This window comes from Leopardus geoffroyi, chromosome C2 (genome assembly GCF_018350155.1).
Source record: "Leopardus geoffroyi isolate Oge1 chromosome C2, O.geoffroyi_Oge1_pat1.0, whole genome shotgun sequence".
Lineage (NCBI taxonomy): Eukaryota > Metazoa > Chordata > Mammalia > Carnivora > Felidae > Leopardus > Leopardus geoffroyi.
The window spans coordinates 11,028,227-11,044,950 of NC_059333.1; the positions used below are offsets into that span (position 1 = coordinate 11,028,227).

The 16,724-nt window shown below is 46.5% G+C and overlaps 1 protein-coding gene across 2 annotated transcripts in view; it reads right to left on the bottom strand.

The window, feature by feature from the left end:
* Window positions 1-344: 344 nt before the first annotated feature.
* The window catches only part of KCNE2 (potassium voltage-gated channel subfamily E regulatory subunit 2), a 171,573-nt gene continuing 155,193 nt past the window's right edge, over window positions 345-16,724 (bottom strand). Inside the window, exons 1-2 of one of the 2 annotated variants that reach the window (XM_045501463.1) lie at window positions 8,200-8,321; window positions 345-1,044 (exon numbers count right to left, since the gene is read on the bottom strand). In XM_045501463.1, coding sequence (XP_045357419.1) covers window positions 661-1,032 — 372 coding nt within the window. In that variant the 5' untranslated portion in view covers window positions 1,033-1,044; window positions 8,200-8,321 and the 3' untranslated portion in view covers window positions 345-660. Of the gene's footprint in view, window positions 1,045-8,199; window positions 8,322-16,724 lie in introns of those variants that run through there. The other variant, XM_045501462.1, reaches the window with a different exon arrangement.

Consider the following 16,724-nt stretch of genomic DNA (forward strand, 5'->3'; position numbering starts at 1 on the left):
CTTCTCTGGTGTGGGCGATTTGCCCTCGTGAAATGTTTGTTCTGTCGACAGACTTCCCAGTAAGCCAGATGCCGGGAAAACAATATACATAAAGTCACCTGGTGATTCTGTTCATTCATCACTTCAGACTTGACATTCATGAATGAATAAATAAACGCTCTGATGTCAAGCCAGTGAGCAGGTGACACATTTTTGAACCACAGCCTCTGCGCAATACATCTGGGTGATTTATAGAGCGAATTCATCACATACAAAATACTGTTTCATGAGGAAGACAGTTCAGTGATTTGTTGGTACCTGCCTCCCCCTCCTCCCCCGCGCCCTCGCCGCTAGCACCCAGGCGCTGTCCTTCAAAGTTGACTTTATTTCCACTCACTCGACAAAATGTGTCAAATTTGACATTGACTAAAGTGACATTTACGTTGCACAGAAAGTAAAAGGGATCTTCAGCATAAAACACGGCTCTGATGAGCAAGTCTAAATCACACTGAGATTACCATTGTCATCTTAGTTGAGTTGCCACAGGCTCTCCATGAAAATTCTCAACAGAAAGCAAGGAGCTTAGTGTCGTCTAAGCAGTGACAACTTGCATTTGCTCCACGGCACAGGTGTCTCTTCACATCCAGGTGTCCGCTGTTGGCTTGACGCCTTTCCTCCTCATCAAGGAGCCATGTTGAACCCTGCTGCCCCGAGGTTCTCGTGGATGGTGGTCTTTGATTCTTCTAGATTCAAAATTTGACTCTTGTACTTCTCTTGCCAGTCTTCCACGATGTACTGGTGGTAGGGGTCGTTGGAGTGCTCTCGTCGCTTGGATTTCACCGTGCTCACCAGGATGGCGACGATGATGAAGGAGAACATGCCGATCATCACCATGAGGTACAAGATGACATAGTAGAAGTTCTCAGCATCGAGCTTGGCTTGTAGGGCCTCTTGGTCAGCTGTCGTGTTCCTGCGCCAGTTGTCCATATAAGTAATAAAAATCCTTCTGAAGACATCTTCCAGCGTCTGCGTCAGATTGGACAGAGCCGGCATATCTCCCTCCTGCTGCAATTTAAATAATGAAACAGATGACCGAGGTTAAGAGCACTGATTCTTTCTGCATTTGCCTACTTTGAGGGACAAGGAGGGGTGAATACAAAGGGGGAGGTAATATAATTTCTTCTTTACCTGGCTGGTGATTGATCAAGTGCATATTTTTAAAAAATTATTCTTGGGGCGCCTGGGTGGCGCAGTCGGTTAATCGACCGACTTCAGCCAGGTCACGATCTCGCGGTCCGTGAGTTCGAGCCCCGCGTCGGGCTCTGGGCTGATGGCTCAGAGCCTGGAGCCTGTTTCCAATTCTGTGTCTCCCTCTCTCTCTGCCCCTCCCCCGTTCATGCTCTGTCTCTCTCTGTCCCAAAAAAATAAATAAACGTTGAAAAAAAAATTAAAAAAAAATTATTCTTTAAGCTTTGCATATGCAGTTTATGTGTTTTTTGCATGCGTGACACCGTCCAACAGAAGTCTGATGGGAGGGCGCCTGGGTGGCTCAGTCGGTTAAGTATCTAACTCTTAGTTTCCGCTCAGGTCATGATCTCACGGTTCAGGAGTTCAAGCCCCGCGTCGGGCTCCGTGCTGGCGCTGTAGAACCTGTTTGAGATTCTCTCTGTCTGCCTTTCCCCTGCTTGCTTTGTATCTCTCTCTCTCTCTCTCTCAAAATAAACACTTTTTAAAAAGCTTGCTGGAGGACATAAAACTGTATATAGTACCCCAATTTACATATGTAAATAAGTATAAACATACAAATGAAAACGGAAAAAAGACTGGAAATGACAAGTTCAAAATGTTAACAGTGGGTAGTATACTTAACATCCCCCCCCCCCCCCGCCACGCTTTATACTTTGTTCACGTTCCAAATTCTCGTCAAGCACCTCACCCTACTTTGTTTTTGAAAAGACCAGTCGCGGGGCACCTGGGTGGCTCAGTCGGTGAAGCGTCCGACTTTGGCTCAGGTCATGATCTCACAGTCTGTGAGTTCGAGCCCCACGTCGGGCTCAGTGCTGACCGCTCAGGGCCTGGAGCCTGTTTCAAATTCTGTGTCTCCCTCTGTCTCTGACCCTCCCCCGTTCATGCTCTGTCTCTCTCTCTCTCTCAAAAATAAATAAACGTTAAAAAAAAAAAAAAAGAATGTTTAAAAAGACCAGTCGCCTCACGATGCCTAGCGTAATGCGTCGTTCATAACGGGCGTTCAACAGACGTCAGCTGAATGAAGCAATGACTCATGTCTGATCCGTGCGTGCAGAGAATCAGGGGGCAGAGGATTGCAAGGGGCATTGACCTTGCAGTCTGCTCCATCCCCTTTGTCTCCGCTGTGGGCTTTTTCCAAGTATGCCCCAGGGCGGAGTGTGTCCGTCCACATTTGAAAGAAACCTCTTAGGTAAGTGGCCCAACGCGACGACCTGAGAGTTCGCATGCCCCAAGTCCGGCTCTCCTCTCCATCTTCACTGGCGCTGTCCAGCCACCAACACCTCTCACCTGGATGACACCATGCGGTGCAAACCGTGCCGCGCCCCCCCCCCCCCCCCCCCGAACAGTCTCCTGGGGCATATCTGTCCCTCCCTGCCCTGCACCGCAGCCACGGTGCTCTTTTTAAGAAGGAAGTGGGATCAGGAGCACCTGGGGGGGGGGGTGTGTGGCTCAGTCGGTTAAGCGTCCAGCTCTTGATTTCTCCTTAGGTCGTGATCTCATGGTTCATGGGTTCAAGCCCCTGTCGGGCTCTTGCGCTGACAGCGTGGGGCCTGCTTGGGATTCTCTCTCTACCTCTCTCTCTGCCTCTCCTTCTCTAAATAAATAAATAAATAATGAAGAAACAAACATTTTAAAAAAAGAAAAAACGAGATCATATCCCCTTGCTTTTAATATGACTCAATACCGTCCTGTCCCACTTAACATAAAACCCCAGTTCCCTAGTGGGGTTTACCTGGCTTGGCCTGAGCTGGCCCCCAACCACCTCCCCAGTCACTCCACCCTCATGGTGACTGGTCGTTCGTACCTCCAGGTCAATAAACGTTCTCCCGCGTCGGGCCATTTGCATATTCTCTTCCCTCAACCTGGAATAACTTTTCCTTTCTCTTCCCTCTGCTACCTCCTTACCCTTTTGGCCCCAGCTTAGCTGTCACTTCTGAGAAACCCCCCTGGCCCCGCTCTAAATCACCCCTTCCCACCACCACTTTTCTCCAATAGCATCTTTTAATTTTTATTTTTTTCCCAAAGCCTTCTTCACCATCTGTGCTGACTGTGCGTGTGCCGCCGGTGTTCGTGTGTGATGATTGGCTCACGGTGTCGCCTTTCCTGCTCATCTGCCACCTCTGTGACACAGGGCTCGTATCGCCTTTGCCTACCTTGGTGTAGCGAACGTCACCACGGAGCCTGACACATCGAAGGCATCCGGTGGATGCTCAATGAATAAGTTAATGTGCCAGGCACAGGCGGGGCGTCGGAAGGGCAGAGATGGTGAGGGTGGGGTTTCTGCCTGTGGCAGGAGCACTTCAGACAAACAGCCACGAGAAGCACAAAGGCTGGTGAGCGGTATGGACAAAGCGAGAAGGGACTCGGAGAGCTGAACGTGGTTCGGGGATGGAGAATGCGGGGGTGAGGGGAGGGGAGCAGAACTGGGCGGAAGGTAGACAGGAGGTGAATTGGTGACTAGCCAGGACCTACCTGGAGGTCCACCCAGGCAGTAAGAGCCCAAGCAGTGGGTTTGCCAAAGGCCCTTCCGGAAACAACACCCACTGTCTTCAACATGTCTTTCCTTTCCTCTTCTAAGGTGAGATGTTGCAGACCTCCCTACCTGAGAGAGGGGCCCGAGTGGAGCTCCAGGTCTTTGATGCTTTCCCAACATTTCGCTCAGTGAGAATTAACTGATAACTCACTGTGAGAGAGTGCAGCTCGGCTGGTTTTAATCTTACCCAAGATGTCGCCACAGGCCCCCTGACCCTTACAGAGACAAGATCTGCTCCTCTGGTGGGAGGTTTATGTGTATTCATTTTGAGAGAGAGAGAGGTGGGGGGGGGGAGCGGCAGAGAGAGAGGGAGACACAGAATCCGAAGCAGGCTCCGGAATCGGAGCTGTCAGCGCAGAGCCCGATGCGGGGTTCGAACTCACGGAGCCGTGAGCTCATGACCTGAGCCGAAGTCGGACCGACTGAGGCACCCAGGTGCCCCTCTGCCAACTTTTCTCGGCATCTTCATCCAATAAAGAAAACTGATTTTTCCAGCTTATATAGTCCCCCTACTGCACCTTCTAGAGAGAATTCAGTTTTCTTTTGCAAAGCCAAATTGAAGAATGGAGAGAAGATAGAGACAGGTAAAGAAGAACCAGAAGAGCTACGTGTACAAAGTGAAGGGCTGGTGGAGGGGTGTGGAAGTCACAGAGATGAATGATGGGGGGCAATTGGGTATCGAGGAGGGTGCTGAGCAAACCCAGGGCAGCAGACAACCAGCAAGGGGAAGGGGAACCCTCTTCCAGGCAGAGAAGTCAGTCCCCTGCAGGGTTCTTTCTAAGGTGCTATCAAGATTGGAATTATTACTGAGGTGCCTGGGTGGCTCAGTCAGTTGAGTGCCTCACGTCGGCTGAGGTCACGATCTCACGCTTCACGGGTTCGAGCCCCGCGTTGGGCTCTGTGCTGATGGCTCGGAACCTGGAGCCTGCTTCAGGTTCTGTGCCTCCCTCCCTCTCTCTCTCTGTCTCTCCCCCACTTGTGCTCTCTCTCTCTCTCAAAAATAAATAAATAAGCATTAAGAAAAAAAATTAAGATTGGAATTATGCCAGTTATTTTTGCTTTTTGGACAGCCCTTTTTTTGGAGGAACTCTAGTATGCTCTGAGCACCCAAGGCCTTGCCTTGTATCTGAGTTTCCCCCAGAGAGGTAGTAGCATTGCAAGTTCCCAAGTGCTCTGAGCTCCTCCGTCCACCCTGCCTCCCGTTTATCTCCTTTGTGGACTGTGCTGCGGTGCCTGGAAATTCCACCAGTGAACGCCTCTGAGTGGAGGACATAAAGGTCCTAGTCTTTTTCTTTTAATAAATATTCAAAAACAATTTTTGGTAATGTTTACCTATTTTTGAGAGAGAGAGCAACACAGAGCATGAGTGGGGGGGAGGGGGGAGGAGAGAGAGGGACAGAGGATCGGAAGCAGGGTCCAGGCTCTGAGCTGTCGGCACACAGCCCCACGCAGGGCTTGAACCCACAAACTGTGAGATCATGACCTGAGCTGAAGTCTGATGCTTAACCGACTGAGCCACCCAGGCGCCCTGAGGTCTTAAATGGGAAATGCAGTAGGGTAGGGCATGCTCACTGTCAATATCGTTTTGCGAATGTTTTCAGCAAAGCAATGGCGCACCACCTGTGAAAAATCTAGACCATGCCCTGACTCATAGGAGGGCTTAATAGTTAGTCCCCTGTGTTTTCAGGGCTCTGAGAGAATGGGGACACAGGAGACCTATGTTTTGGTGCTTTCTTAGCAAAGCCATCCAGGACAGGGTGCCTCAAGGGAAGCCTCAAGATTCCACAGGTAAAATGGGAATGGGGGCACTTTAAGTAAGTATTGAGGGGAAGGGGAAATGGAGCCTAAAGGACAGGGGAGAGGTCACTGAAGTAACCTTGGTCTTCTGAATGATCATCCCTGAGTTGCCCTGCAGAGGAAGAAAGAAATACAATTTCTATAAGACAGAGGAGCTGAGTATCTCCAGACTCACCTGTAAAAATGGCGGTATGCTGGGGCACCTGGGTGGCTCAGTCAGTTAAGCATCCGACTTCGGCTCAGGTCATGATCTCACAGTTTGTGAGTTTGAGCCCCGCGTCAGGTTCTGTGCTGACAGCTCGGAGCCTGGAGCCTGCTTCGGATTCAGTGTCTCCCTCTCTCTGCCCCTCCCCCACTTGTGCTCTGTCTCTGTCTCTCAAAAATGAATAAATGTAAAAAAAAAAAAAAAAAATGGCAGTATGCTCTTGTAGTTGAGAAAACCCCATCAGTGGCCACCTCACCCGCAAGCTCTTCCCCAGATCTCTGAGTTGGAGATCCCTTTCTGTGCTGCTTCTGCAAACTGTCACGTGTCTGTCTGCTTGTTTTCCATTACCCATTTATTGTGTGCTCGTGCATGCGAGCACTGTCTATGACACTGAGATAATTACCTCCATTTTGCAGGGATGCTGAAGTGATTTGGATCATAATTACATGACAGCTTGAGCTGCTGAAGGGCAAGGATCCGTCATTTTAGTCACCTTTGCTTTTTTTTTTTTAGGTTTATTTCTTCATTTTGAGCAGAGGGTGCAAAGAGAGAGGGAGAGAGAGAATCCCAAGCAGGCGTGCTTTGACGTGGGGCTCGACCCCACGAACCCGTGAGATCATGACCTGCGCTGAAACCAAGAGTTGGACGCCCAACTGACTGAGCCACCCAGGTGCCCCCATTCTGTTCATCTTTGAATCCCAGGGCCCTACATGGTGGCTGGTGCATCATAGACCTTTACTAAATGTTTGGTGAATGAATGAATGCTCCTCTCTAGTGTACTGTGGATTCCCACTAGAAACTGCTAGAAAGGGTAATTCTCAACTTACTTGCAGGAAAGGAAGGGATTTGACTTTATTCTTCTCCCCAAAAGTATACATGTGCACATATGCTACATTCAATCTCCGGGAACTCCCTAAAGCCCAACCAAGTACCTCTGCAGCAAAATATCTTTGAGTTGAGGGATGTCAGTGCTGGATTCCACTGGAGCTGTTTGGGTTTGAGGCGTGAGCACGGCAGCGTTCTCCAGCCTGCTGGAGCCAATACTACTGATTATTTGTTCAGTCTGCTGACATGGACAAAGGCTTGTGGCAGAGAACACATCAGGAGGTGCTTCTTGATAAGACTTAATCTTAGAGTGAAAAGGGCCCAGATAGATAAAGTACCTGGTCCCCAGCCAGGCTGACAAAATTGGGTCCAAGGGGGATTCGCATTTTGAACACTGTTGGAGACATGGCTGAACAATCCATTGTCTCTTCCCTAACCGAGGGGAAAGCCAATCAGTAGGTGAAAGCAATTTTCTTGATGGACATGGAGCTAGAACGTTCAAATAGGTTTAAATTTATGATACCCAGAACAACTACCTAACTGATAGACATTGAGCGTATTTGGTATACATATTATCCCTCCTCTAAGTAGAATACTATAATAGGTATTTAGCAATGAGAGGACTGTTATTTATGTTCTGTTAGATCGTATGAAAGTGCCATTTCTATAGGTGAAATCCGGTCAATATTGGCGATTTCATGTGGTTCAACCTAACATATGCGGACCTATATTTTCGGCCATTTTCAATAAGTAGTCCTTGCTCAAAAGCCAGGATGGGCCCCTAGAGATTATTTAGGCTGGCCTGCTCATTTGGCAGGTGCAGTAACTATAGCCCACAGAGCTTAGATCATCTGTCCAGGGTCACAGGGCTTGCATGTCGACCACTGTGCTGGCACTCGAAACCCAAATCACGCAGGCTAGCTAGCGCCCAGGACCCACTGTGCCCTAGCAGAGGTTGCACATTCCAACAATGCCCCATTTCAATCAGCTCTGACTGGGCAGCTCAGCTGGATACAAGAAATGAGACTAAGACCATGGTTTCTGCTCACACACACCAATTAGTTGGGCCCTATCTTCAGGACACATAATGACCCCCTAACTCCAGCTGCGCTTGTCAGAGAGGTGTGTAATTCACAACAAGGACAGTCTGGACACTGTGAGGAAAGTAACACCCCTTTGATCCCCAAACCTGAAGTTCTCTTCTCTTAAAAGTTCATCTTTTCTTAAAAGATGGTGGCTCATTAGCATCAGGGGGCCTGGAAAGGCAGGGAAGTCTTTCATTTTTATACCAAGAATAGAAAAAGATATGATTACTTGCATTTACCATGAACATTCCATAAAAACGCTTTCAAAAGTCTCCTCCAATTATGAAGAAATGAGGAAGGAAAACAATACCAAGGAGAAGAAGAGTGAGGAGGAGGGTGAGAAAAAGAAGAAGAAGGAGGAGGAGAGGAAGAAGGAAGAGAAGAACAGAGAGACAGAGAACAAAGAAGGAAGGAAAGGCCATCTTATAACAGGAAAACAGCTCCTTTTATAAATTTCTTGAAAAAGGAAATAGATTGCTTTGTTACTTAATTTCTGAAACAATAAAGAATTTGCAATAGAAGCTTACCTAGGCAGTGCTTGAGCGGTAGGAAACCCCTTACTACAAAGCCAGGTGGCTCTGAACTTCCCGGCTGGTGTTGGCAAGTTCTCGGGGACCATGCATAAATCTCAGCCTGACGGGCACTTTCAGCTCGCGGCTGACCAAGCCTTTGTTAGCTGCAATCTGCAATCTAGGCGTTTATGAACCCAAATGTTTAATCTAATCTCATGTGGAAAGTTAAATACCGACCGGCAGTTGGGAAGTGACCTTGGTGCCTGATGGGGTGTGCCTGCTTGGAATCTGCCATTGGGTAGGGGCAGTACATGTCTCTCCCTCGGGCTGCTGGATGACAGCTCCACCCAGGACACTGCCTGGGCACAGTGAGCCACCATCCTCAGGAAAAGGCTTCGTGGACCGCACTGTTCCCCGCAGGACTTGTGCCCAGGGAGAGCATCCCAGAGAGGTGACACGAACATGGCGAGCTTTGGGTGGGTATGGTTGGAGCGGAAGGCCAGTATGCTTCCAGACAAGCGCCCCTATCCTGACCACCTCCTCATGAACCTAATTTTGTTTAAATACGCCTCCTGGAGACAGTTTTCAAGTGACTTTAGAGCAACATCGTTATCTTGTACATTGGAAGCTGGCCACAATAAAGGTATAATACCAAGGACACAGAAGCAAGTCCAGTAAAGTATGTAAAGACTTCAAAAGAACTAAACACTCTCTACTTATCAAAAGATCCTTCTCTATCCTTGAAATTGGACAGAGCGGGGCTTGGCAAGAGCTAACACCTTCTGAGAGTTACCATGTGCCAGGCCCTTCTCAAATGCTTTAATTGTAGGAGTCTCATGCAATCATTATCACAACCCAATGTAATGGTACTCTGAGATTTACAGCTAAGGAATCCAGGCACAGAGAGGTCAAGGTCATCTCAGGATGACATAGAAGCAGAGCCAGGATTAGAATCTAACCCTGAATGGTGGATGTGGTAGTGATACACCACTAAAATCACTTGAAGGTCATGAGGTTGCCCATTAGTCTGTCACATAGCTGTGCAAAGTGAGATTAACTTTGTTTTACAACTGAATCTTCTCATCAAATGGTGCTCTGAGCAATGTGGCTTGAAAGGCACTGGGTGGCAAGAGGAAGATGGCTAGGATATAGAATTATCCACAAATTGTAGTAGTTAACATAGTAGGTATGATCTAAAGAAATATAAAGATCTCTGTTACTGTTCACCAGCTTCTCACAACACCGTTTGTCTACGTAGACTGTCTTCAATGAACACGGTTAGGCAACCTCAACTAGAAAAAAATGGTTTGATGGTTCTTTTGGGCTGAAAGTGTCTCCATAGAAACCGACGCCTTTCAAATGGCTCCCAGGGAAATTCCACCAGAGCAACTGTGCCACCTGCTGGTGGCAACAAGGAACAGAGACCAATCTCTCGCTCACTCCTAAACCAGCCTTGGCCACTTAACTTGTGCCTTGAATTCTCCTAGTGCAAAGGCGAGGGGAATCAAAACAGTGTGCAAGTCTACACTTCCATAATTTGAGGCAGAACTGGAAGGCAAGACATCATAGAGGCTGAGAGCTTGGCTTTGGAGGCTGAGAAACGAAGTGAGAAAATTACTTAGCGTTCCTGATCTCTGGATTCTTCATCTGTCAAATGGAGAGAATAAAAGTTCCTGCCTCACTGGGTTGTCATAGAAATTAAATGAGATCATGAGTGTAAAGCGCCAAGGACAGAATCTGATACATAGTAAGATAGGAAATGTTTAATGTATTAGCTTTTACTGTTATTTTTAAGAGAAATAAGCAAGAGGACATGGCAGTGAGAAGCAGAGCTTAACTGCGCCTCACCAAGGAAAAGAACATTCTGGCACTATGTGAAGAGTAGCTCCTTAGTGGTTTATTTTTAGATAGCTCTTCCTCAGGGCCTGGTACACAATTCACACAACTGGAATGAGATGTGGTCCTGACAAAATAGATGCAGAAGTGGAGTGTAAATATGACCCAAGTATCAGCTGTAGGCTGAAGAAGAAAATAGGAAGAGATGTTTCATGCCTCCCCCTGAGAGGCTTCAGCCACCTTGGCTTCTGCAAAAGACTCTTAATAAATTCACTCTGTATTGTCCCCAACAGGAGAGTAAAATGGTATCTGCCAGAAAGCAAGGTACATCAAAGCAAATGTTCTCTTTGAGAGTCAAATTGCAACCCACACCTTTACAGAGCTCCTTTGCCTACATATGGCATATGTTTTTTTAAGCCCAGGGAGTTGAGGTTGCTTTTGGATTTAAAATTGGATGTCATTCAGTTGCACATCCAGCACTAACAAACCCCAAACTCCTTCAAAAGGTAAGAACATTGGAAGACTTGGTTCAGAATTGAGCTTGCTTTCCAAGCTACTAGTACTGTTTTTAGGGCACCACTATGATACAAACCAAAAGGCTTCCTTAAGTGGAACACAGCTGCTAAAGACAAGTAATGGGGAATGCAGAAAGTTGGATAATTGTCTTTGGAGAATTTCAAATCAGTTAGTGCCTGTCTGCCTCAAGGCAATCCTGCTAGGAGATATCCTGCACAGGCTTTATCTACTGACCTCCTGTTATGGTAGGTAAGTCTAAGTCTATATCCTTTCCCCTTTTCCACACCCTCCCAGTACACCATAATTTAGGGGTAAATCCAACTTCAGATTCTGCACTTCTGTGGTAACAGAAATATTGTTCTTTGAGGACCCAAGTAATGAGCTATAATTAACTCTCTCCTATACAAGTTTTGGTTTTCAAGGAATAAATTATGATCTCATTGTTTTCATTTTTGCTATCTTTGAATCTCTTTCTATACCCCTCAATGGCTCAACATCATTACTCATTAGGGAAATTAATTTACAACCACAGTGAGATGCCTCTACACACCTAGTAGAATGGCTCACGTCCCTTTTTTTGTTTCAATTTTTTATTTAGATTCTAGTTAGTTAACATGTAGTGAAATATTGGTTTCAGAAGTAGAATTTAGTGATTCATCACTTGCATACAAACACCCAGTGATCATCATAACAAGTGCCTTCCTTAAGACCCATCACTCATTTAACCCATCCTCCACCCCCTTCCCCCCCTCCCCCCGCAGCAACCCTCAGTTTGTTCTCTGGAGTTAAGAGTCTTTAATGGTTTGCTTCCCTCTCTCTTTTTCTTCCTATATGTTCATCTGTTTTTTTTTCTCTTAAATTTCACATGTGAGTGAAATCATATGGTGTTTGTCTTTCTCTGACTGACCTATTTCCCTTAGCATGATACTAAGTTCCATCCATGTGATTGCAAATGGCAAGATTTCATTCTTTTTGACGACTGAGTAATATTCCATTCCATATATAAAACACAGCTTTATCCATTCATCAGTTGATAGACATTTGGGCTCTTTCCATGGTTTGGTTATTGTTGATAATGCTGCTATAAACACTGGGGTGCATGTTCTCCTTTGAATCTGTATTTTTGTATCCTTTAGATAGTGCAATTGCTGGGTTATAGGGTAGTTCTGTTTTTAACTTTTTGAAGAAACTGCATACTGCTTTCCAGAGTGGCTGAACCAGTTTGCATTCCCACCAATAGTGTAAAAATATTCCCCTTTCTCTGCATCTTCACCAACATCTGTTGTTTCCTGTGTTGTTAATTTAGAATGGCTAGAGTCCTTTTTAAAGAACCGACAACACCAAGTGTTGATGAGCATGTGGAGTAACTGGAACTTTCATACATTGCTGGTGGGTACATAAAATGGTCCAACCACTTGGAAATAGTTTGCCACTTTCTTAGGAAGTTACCACATGGGTTTAACAATCCCATTTCTATGTATTTATCCAAGATAAATGAAAAAAAAGTATGTCCACACAAAGACAAGTGAATGTTCATAGCAGCTTTACTCATAATAGCTAAAAACTGGGAACAACCCAAATATCCCTCAATAGATAAATAGGTAAACAAATTGTGGTATATCTATACAACAGAAAATTGTTCAACAATTAAAAAGGAACAAACCAGTGATGCATGCAACAACATGGATAAATCTCGAAAACATTACCTGAACAAAGGAAGTCAGACACAAAAAAAGCTGTACTGTATGATTCCATTTCTAGAAATTCTAGAAAGGGAAAAAATAATCTATAGTCATAGAAAGCAGATCAGTTGTTTCCTGGGGCCAGGTAAGAGGAAGACTGACTGCAAAAGATATAGAGAGAGCTTTATGGGATAACTGAATTGTTCAATATGTTGATTTTGGTGGTAGTTACAGGGTATACACATTTCTCAAAATTCATTGAACTGTACCCTTAAAATGGGCACATGTAGAAGCCCCTGGGTGGTTCAGTGAGTTAAACATCTGACTCTTGATCATGACTCAGGTCATGATCTCAAGGCTCGCAAGTTCAAGTCCCGTGTTGGGCTCCGTGCTGAGCCCTCTTTTTGCCTCTCTCTGCCCCTCCCCCACTCACACTCTCTCTTGTTCTCAAAATAAACACATAAATATTTTTTAAAATGTCCATATAATTTTGTGGAAGCTATACCACAATAAAGTTGATTTCTTAAACATCCATGTTTATGTAGTTCACTTGTAAATTTATAACCCCTGACCAGTCCACTCCTCTGAACTTCAGACTCAAATATCCAAATGCTTGCTTGACATTTCCACGTGGATGTCTAATGGGAATCTTAACCTCAAGGTCCAAACAGAACTTTTAATTCTTCCACCAAATCTGCTCCTCCCAATGCTCCATCAGTGTCTTAAGCCCACATGCTAAGAACTGGTGTTGATTCCTTTCTTCTCCTCACCTCCCTGTTGGGAAAGGTCATCGAAAAGGTATGACCACCAACTGACCTGTGAGCTGGACTGGGGCACTTGGGAGCTCCTTGTTCCCCACCCTGTCCTTGGAATGTGGGTTCTGCTCTCCTTTCCTGTTCCCAGGGGCTGCTCCAAAGACATGGCCTTGAGATAGTGATGGGGTGTTGAGAACACCTGCACAGTACATGTGTCTAGACCCAATTAAGGCCTCTTTATAAACTTTTAAGATCTGGCAAGTAGGTGCAGGGATCTACTCACCTTGATGACACCTAAGGGAAGGCTCATATGTATGCTCCCTCTGGAACTTTAAAACTACCACCTACCAACCTGGAGCCACCTCTTTCTTTGTTCTCTCCTTGCCCTCTGAGTAGAGGGATTGGTTTCAGGTTATACCAGAGAGGCTCCAAGGAGAATTGTCAACCAACACTCCCACATCCAACGTTTATTTATTTTTGGGACAGAGAGAGACAGAGCACGAACGGGGGAGGGGCAGAGAGAGAGGCCAACACTCCCACATCCAATCCATTAGCAAATACTGTTGACTGCCTCCCATCAAAGAACACTCTTGAGCCTGGATGTATGAATTTGCCTACTCAGTGACACTGAACCCACCAGAACCTTAGCAACCCATCCCAACCTCTTTGAAAAAACATACTGGGACTTTTGTGCTGTTAACTGGCATAAGGGCCAAATGCAAAGCAGAATCACCATCCATTTCCTAAGCCATCCAGACACCTGTTCTCAGCATCTTGCCCTTTTTGGTTGTATTTTCTCCCTGTTGCCCTGAGCCTACTTCTTCCCATTTCTGCACAGACAAGTTCTTTAAACTTGTTTCCTACGCCTGGAAAGCAAAAACTCAGCTTTGTTTGTTTCTTCTCTAGTGGTTTTGTGTTTTAATTTGACACCTCAAAACACATCCCAAGTCAGCCGTGGCTCAAGGCTCAACAGTGTCCTGTCTGGGCCACTGTCTTCAGCTTTCCACTCATTGTCCCCATTCATCCACTTCCCCAGGAGTGAGCAGGGTGACCTTTTAGAAACATGAATCAGAACATGCTATTCTCTGTATAAACCTTCCTACTGCTTTCCCATCATCTTCAGAATAAAGTCCAGAATGCCTGGTCCCCTCTCTGACCTCTTCTTCCTCTTGTAGTTTGATCCTGGCTTCCCTCTTCTTCTTATTTCTGCTATAGCATCTGTACTAGTTTCACACTATGGGTATAGTAAATTACCACAAACTTAGTGACTTAAAACAACACAAATTTATTATCTTAAAGCTCTGGAAGTCAGAAGTCCAAAGTGAAGGTAGAGTGCTTCCTTCTGGAGACTCTGAAGGGAGAACTCGTTTCCTCTAGAGGCTGCCCTAATTCCGTGGCAGCGGTGGTGGCCCTTCCTCATATCATGCCAACCTCTGCTTCCACCGTCACATCTTCTTCCCTCTGATTGACCCTCCTGCCTTCCTCTTCGAAGGACTTCGTTATCGTATTTGGCCTACCCAGGCAATCCAGGATAATCTTCTCATCTTAAGACCACCAAGTCAACGACAACTGCAGAGTCCCTTTTACCACGTAAGGTAACGTATTCACAGGTTCCGGGGATTAGGGTGTAGATGTCTTTGAGGGGGCATTACTCAGCCTGCCATAGCACCTTTGCGTCGGCTGGTCTCTCTGCCTGGAATGTTCTTCCTGCAGATCTTAACACAGCTCACTTCTTCACTTCAAATGACATCTTCTCAGACAGGTTTTCTCCTGCCGTCCCAATCTGTAATACGGACACCCACCCTAGTCACCACTCCCCCTGTTTTATTTTCCACGTGGCATTATTTATTGTCTGAGTGGTGCAAGGCTCCCACATACTGTAGCATAGGTCGGGCAGTACAGAAAAGGAGGACACCACTCAGAGTGGGCATGGAGTCTGTGCACAGCCTGCATCCTTTGTTCATGGCATCTTTGAATTCTGAAGCCACCCTATTCTGTTGCTGGCTGTTTACTTTTCTTGTCTCTAATAGAACTTGAGCTCCATGACAGCAAGCCCTTGGTCTGTATTGCTTTTTTCTGAGTCTGGCTGAACAGAAGCTCTCAACGTTTCCCAAACTCCCGGAAAAGACGGCAATTCTAGATTCCGGCGCTGATGAAACAAACAAGCCCATCGATTTACAAGGTACCAAGATTATGCTTCCAATCAGAAAGATACCTGGAAGAGAAACTTTGCATCCTTTCAAAAGCGCTCACGACCCTTGAAGTTTCCAAATGGGACATAAAACAGGAAACTTCCTCTGATGGTTTTAGCACGAACGTAAGGGTTTTGTGAAAAGTTGGAGCTGGCTGTGCTGAGAAACCACTGGCTACTTTTGTGCAGCTGCATACAGAGCAACTGATTTCTTTGTGCCCAGCTTCAGATTCTCAAGGAGATGACAATGGTTCTGGAGCAGTGACTCAGTTTGACCGAGGAGTTTCTCAAATGTTCTCCCTTCTTGAAGTCAAACACAAGCTTGACCATTTCCAACATTTATGGCTTCACCAAGAACTTCACTTCCCAAACGTGTTGGGGCTTCTTTTGTTTAGCAACGAAGGAGACGGGATGCTTTTGAGATGCTTCTTTGGAAAGAGCAAACTGGGCTTTGTTAAAGTGTATCCTTTTCAGATGGCGCCTTCACCCAAGGTGCTCCCCCAACTTTGCTGGCTTTGTGCTTCTGGGGGTGAGAATCTGGCCACCAAGAAACAGGGGGCCTACTTCGCAATGGAAAGCCAGAGGACCCCTCAGCTTCTTCGTGCTCCACTTTCCTTGACAGGATTGAACTTCAGCAAAGCACACAGAGCCAAAGACACAGAGGCGGATGTCAGGGGCCCAATGGCAGGGCATTGTCTGCAATTTCTCTTAGGGGAAATGAAGGCAGCATGGAACGTATGAGAGTTGTATGTCACCCCAGAATCGCCTGTGGCATTTTTACCTAGGGCATTAATCTGGAGTGAAACGACACTTTATACCATTACACTGGAGTTACTACACAAAGATGATGTTCAATGAGGAAGAGAATCCAAGCAAAGAAAGAAGAAGCCTCAGCATGAGGGTTTGTGGGAATTAAAACTGGATGGAAAGGTGAGGGGGAGGCCTGGAGTTCGAGGGACAGCCATGGGGGCTTCGCTCCCAGGAGCCGTGGAAGGCCCGTGGGCCCTTGGAAGGGAAAACAGACCGATGTGGAGAAAGAGACCGAGGAAGGGGTCTTCTTTTTGGTTTTGCCAAGAATCAGGCCTGTGTTTGCTGAGAACCCAGGTCATGTTTGTGCGCCCAACAAAATTCTTTCCAGATGGGTCACTGGCAACGTCTCTCCTCATTCCCAAGCCCTTCACGTGGGCACTGGGTTGAGTGCGTTTTCCCTGGAGCTTCTGCGTCTAATTCCAAGACAGAAGCCTGGGGCTGGAGAGTCTGCAGAACAAGAAGAGACCCTCCCCTCCCACGCCCCCCACCCCCCACCCGACACTCCCTTGGGAACAACCACCCCACAGACTCCCAGCTCTCCTGCCCTCCTGACACACTCAGGGTCGGCCTCAGTGGGGGACATGTGTTAAACCCAAGCACTGTTCCCTTAATAAATCTCTTCCAAGAAATGTCTCCTTGCACATTTAGAACAAACCCACAATTCCTTGCCTGTTGGGGAAAACCATCCCCAGGGCTTTGGCGGGTTCCAAAGTGTGGTAGCTTCAAGAACTTGCTTCGCCTCAGACCTGT